The 5149-nt window shown below is 62.6% G+C and overlaps 1 protein-coding gene across 2 annotated transcripts in view; it reads left to right on the forward strand.

Moving 5' to 3' along the window:
• The first annotated feature begins 1072 nt into the window (after positions 1-1072).
• tomm34 (translocase of outer mitochondrial membrane 34) overlaps positions 1073-5149 on the forward strand; it is a 24235-nt gene continuing 20158 nt past the window's right edge. The window contains exons 1-2 of one of the 2 annotated variants that reach the window (XM_070896451.1): positions 1073-1296; positions 1327-1580. In XM_070896451.1, coding sequence (XP_070752552.1) covers positions 1436-1580 — 145 coding nt within the window. In that variant the 5' untranslated portion in view covers positions 1073-1296; positions 1327-1435. Of the gene's footprint in view, positions 1581-5149 lie in introns of both variants that reach the window. The other variant, XM_070896452.1, reaches the window with a different exon arrangement.

Raw genomic sequence — 5149 nt, forward strand, 5'->3', positions numbered from 1 at the left:
AGCGCCGCACTGTCGGAAAGGCAGTACTGAGGGAGCGCTGCACTGAAGGAGATGCAGTACTGAGGGAGCGCCGCACTGTCGGAAAGGCAGTACTGAGGGAGCGCTGCACTGAGGGGCAGTACTGAGGGAGCCCGGCAGTGTCGGAGGGACAGTACTGAGGGAGTGCCGCACTGTCGGAGGGGCAGTACTAAGGGAGCGCTGCACTGACGGAGGGGCAGTACTGAGGGAGCGCTGCACTGTCGGAGGGGCAGTATTGAAGGAACGCTGGACTGTCGGAGGGGCAGTACTGAGGGAGCGCTGCACTGACGGAGGGGCAGTACTGAGGGAGCACTGCACTGACGGAGGGGCAGTACTGAGGGAACGTTGCACTGACGGAGGGGCAGTACTGAGGGAGCGCTGCACTGATGGAGGGGCAGTACTGATGGAGTTGCTGCACGGTCGGAGGGGCAGTACTGATGGAGCGCTGCAGCGACGGAGGGGTAGTACTGAGTAAGTGCTCCACTATTAGAGGTGTCATCTTTCGGATGAGACATTAAACTGAGGCCCTGACTGTCCTCTCAGGTGGACACAAAAGATCCCACGGCCACTATTTCGAAGAAGAGCGGGGGACTTCTCTCCGGTGTCCTGAGACAATATTTAGCCCTCAATCAACATCACTAAAAAAAAGGTTATCTGATCATTATCACATTGCTGTTTGTGGGGGCTTGCTGTGCGCAAATTGGCTGCCGTGTTTACTACCTTACTGCAGTGACTACACTTTAATAAAGTAGTTCATCAGTTGTAAAGCGGTTTGGGGAGTCCTGAGGTTGGGGAAAGACGCTATAGAACACAAGAAATAGGAACAGGAGGAGGCCATACAACCCCTCGAGCCTGCTCCGCCATTCAATAAGATCAGGGCTGATCCGATCTCCACTTCCCTGCCCGCTCCCCATAACCCTTTATTCCCTTATCGCTCAAAAATCTATCTATCTCCGCATTAAGAAATGCAAGTCATTGTGCTGCCCAGGCCGGGGTCCCGGGAGAGGCTGGGGCGCCCCCACAGGCGGGAGGTGCGGGTGCAGCGTGACCTGTTTACATAGGGATTGGCCATTGCGGGGCGGGAGCACAGGCTGAGCTCCGGGAGATCGCAGACAGTCGCTCAGTTCGTGCCGGGTGACTCAGCGTGAGGCCCCGCCCGCCCGCCCGCACTCGCTCCTCGCGGCTCACACAGGCCCCGCCACACACCCGGCCCAGAGCCCAGGCCCCGCTATCCCCGGCCCAGAGCCCAGGCCCCGCTATCCCCGGCCCAGAGCCCAGGCCCCGCCACACACCCGGCCCAGAGCCCAGCCTCCCGCTCCCGGCACAGCCTCCCCTCCCCGGGCCCAGACCCAGCCCCAGCCCCCGGGCACAGCCTCCCCACCCCGGGCCCAGCCCCAGCCCCTCTCGCTCCCCCCCGATGTCGGGCCACAGCCGGGGCCCGGCCGCTCAGGCCGCCGCGGTGCTCAAGTTGAAAAACGCCGGCAACGATCTCTTCAAACACGGGCAGTTCGGGCAGGCGGCGGGCCGGTACACGGAGGCCATCGCCAAGCAGCGGGACTCGGGTAAGCGGGGGCCCCGGCAGGGGGAGGCCTCGGTGTGTAGGGGGAGAGAACCCTGGGGAGAGGAGCTGGGTGTAGGGGGAGAGGGGAGAGGGGACAGAGCCCTGGGGAGAGGGTGTAGGGGGAGAGGGGACAGAGCCCTGGGGAGAGGAGCTGGGTGTAAAAAGAGAGGGGACAGAGCCCTGGGGAGAGGAGCTGGGTGTAGGGGGAGAGGGGAGAGGGAACAGAGCCCTGGGGAGAGGGTGTAGGGGGACAGAGCCTTGGGGAGAGGGTGTAGGGGGACAGAGCCTTGGGGAGAGGGTGTAGGGGGACAGAGCCCTGGGGAGAGGAGCTGGGTGTAGGGGGAGAGGGGAGAGGGGACAGAGCCCTGGGGAGAGGGTGTAGGGGGACAGAGCCTTGGGGAGAGGGTGTAGGGGGACAGAGCCTTGGGGAGAGGGGGACAGAGCCTTGGGGAGAGGGGGACAGAGCCCTGGGGAGAGGAGCTGGGTGTAGGGGGAGAGGGGGACAGAGCCCTGGGGAGAGGGTGTAGGGGGAGAGGGGACAGAGCCCTGGGGAGAGGAGCTGGGTTTAGGGGGACAGAGCCCTGGGGAGAGGGGGACAGAGCCCTGGGGAGAGGAGCTGGGTGTAGGGGGACAGAGCCTTGGGGAGAGGGGGACAGAGCCCTGGGGAGAGGAGCTGGGTGTAGGGGGAGAGGGGGACAGAGCCCTGGGGAGAGGAGCTGGGTGTAGGGAGAGAGGGGACAGAGCCCTGGGGAGAGGAGCTGGGTGTAAGGGGAGAGGGGACAGAGCCCTGGGGAGAGGAGCTGGGTGTAGGGGGACAGAGCCCTGGGGAGAGGGGGACAGAGCCCTGGGGAGAGGAGCTGGGAGAGGCGGACAGAGCCCTGGGGAGAGGAGCTGGGTGTAGGGGGACAGAGCCCTGGGGAGAGGAGCTGGGTGTAGGGGGAGAGGGGGACAGAGCCCTGGGGAGTGGGAGAGGGGGACAGAGCCCTGGGGAGTGGGAGAGGGGGACAGAGCCCTGGGGAGTGGGAGAGGGGGACAGAGCCCTGGGGAGAGGAGCTGGGTGTAGGGGGAGAGGGGACAGAGCCCTGGGGAGAGGAGCTGGGTGTAGGGGGAGAGGGGACAGAGCCCTGGGGAGTGGGAGAGGGGGACAGAGCCCTGGGGAGAGGAGCTGGGTGTAGAAGGAGAGCGGGATGGGATGGGGTGAGGGAGAGGGGGACAGAGCCCCCAAAGCCAGACCCTGAACCCTTAAACTGGGGGTTTCACTAAATTAAAAAAAAAGAAAGTAAATGGGCCCTAACTCTAATCTAAGGTCAGCACCCAATGAAGAGAATATGTTTCTCACACAGGATTATTAGGATGAGGATCACTGAGTCAGTGCTGGAATTTTTTGCATGGGATTAACAGAAAAGCCTGTATATCCTTTCCTGATATCTCATTGAAATACGAGATTCCGAAGGGGATTGTCAGGGTAGATGCAGGGAGGGTGTTTCCCCGGGCTGGAGTGTCTCGAACCCGGGGCACGGTCTCAGAATAAGGGGTCGGCCATTTAGGACTGAGATGAGGAGGAATTTCTTCACTCAGAGTGTTGTAAACCTTTGGAATTCTCTACCACAAAGGGCTGTGGATCTTATTGAATGGCGGAGCAGGCTTGAGGGCCCGAATGGCCAACTTCTGCTCCTATTTCTTATGGGAAATGGTGTCCGATATGGCTTTTAAAAGGAAAGTAGAGTTGAAATTTAAAAATGTAAATAGGTACAGTAAGAGGGTAGGGTCGTGGGCCTAATTGGATAGCTCCTTCAGAGAGCTGGCACAGGCACGATGAGCTGAAAGAAATCATATTCACAGATTCATAGATTGATTTGGCCCATCATGCCTGTGCCGGCTCTGTGAAAGAGCTATCTGATCAGTCCCACTCCCCCGGCTCTTTCCCCGTATCTCTTCACATTTCTCTCCTTTTCTGTGCTGTAAAATTCTATGGTTTTATAACAAGGTTAACAAGCGCGGCCCGACTGATCTGATCGTTATCCCTTCTGCTGAAGGTGCTGATTCTTGGGGCTCCATTACATGGCCCGCACTCACATTGCACCAGCCAAGTTGCCATACTTCAAGCTTTGTTGGTGAATGCCGCCTAGTTCTAATTAACCAAACCTGCACCTGTCCCCACCGAATGCCCACACATGTGTGCCACGAAGAAAAAGAAAAAACTTGCATTTATATAGTGCCTTTCACAAGCTCAGGTCGTCCCAAAGTGCTTCACAGCCACTGAAGTACTTTTTTGAAATGTGGTCTCTGTTCTAATGCAGAAAATGCAGCAGCCAATGGGCACACAGTAAGATCCCACAAACAGGAATGTGACAATGACCAGGTAATCTGTTTTGAGGTGTTAGTTGATGGGTGAACTCCCCTGGTCGTCTTTGAAATAGTGCCATGTGATCGTATACCTCCATCTGAGGGTAGACATGTCTTCGGTTTAATGCCTCAACCGAAAGATGGCCCCTCCGACAGTGCGGCACTCCCTCAGCACTGCCCCTCCGACAGTGCGGCACTCCCTCAGCACTGCCCCTCCGACAGTGCGGCACTCCCTCAGCACTGCCCCTCCGACAGTGCGGCGCTCCCTCAGTACTGCCCCTCCGACAGTGCGGCACTCCCTCAGCACTGCCCCTCCGACAGTGCGGCACTCCCTCAGCACTGCCCCTCCGACAGTGCTGCACTCCCTCAGCACTGCCCCTCCGACAGTGCAGCACTCCCTCAGCACTCCTCCTCCTCCGACAGTGCGGCACTCCCTCAGTGCGGCACTCCGTCAGCGCTGCCCCTCCGACGGTGCGGCACTCCCTCAGTGCTGCCCCCCTTGCCCCTCCTCCCCTTCCCCCCCCCTCGCCTCCCCTTCCCCCCCTCGCCTCGCCATCCCCCCTCGCCTCGCCTTCCCCCCCCTCGCCTCGCCTCCCCCCTCGCCTCGCCTCCCCCCCTCGCCTCGCCTTCCCCCCCTCGCCTTCCCCCCCTCCGCCTCGCCTCGCCTTCCCCCCCCCCTCGCCTTCCCCCCCTCGCCCGCCTTCCCCCCCCCTCGCCTCGCCTTCCCCCCCCTCGCCTCGCCTTCCCCCCCCTCGCCTCGCCTTCCCCCCCCTCGCCTCGCCTTCCCCCCCCTCGCCTCGCCTTCCCCCCCCTCGCCTCGCCTTCCCCCCCCTCGCCTCGCCTTCCCCCCCTCGCCTCGCCTTCCCCCCCTCGCCTCGCCTTCCCCCCCTCGCCTCGCCTTCCCCCCTCGCCTCGCCTTCCCCCCCTCGCCTCGCCTTCCCCCCCTCGCCTCGCCTTCCCCCCCTCGCCTCGCCTTCCCCCCCTCGCCTCGCCTTCCCCCCCCTCGCCTCGCCTTCCCCCCCCTCGCCTCGCCTTCCCCCCCCCTCGCCTCCCCCCCCTCGCCTCGCCTTCCCCCCCCTCGCCTTCCCCCCCTCGCCCTCGCCTCGCCTTCCCCCCCCCTCGCCTTCCCCCCCTCGCCTCGCCTTCCCCCCCTCGCCTCGCCTTCCCCCCCTCGCCTCCCCTTCCCCCCCTCGCCTCCCCTTCCCCCCCCCTCGCCTCCCCTTC

The sequence above is a fragment of the Pristiophorus japonicus genome, chromosome 12 (genome assembly GCF_044704955.1).
Source record: "Pristiophorus japonicus isolate sPriJap1 chromosome 12, sPriJap1.hap1, whole genome shotgun sequence".
Lineage (NCBI taxonomy): Eukaryota > Metazoa > Chordata > Chondrichthyes > Pristiophoridae > Pristiophorus > Pristiophorus japonicus.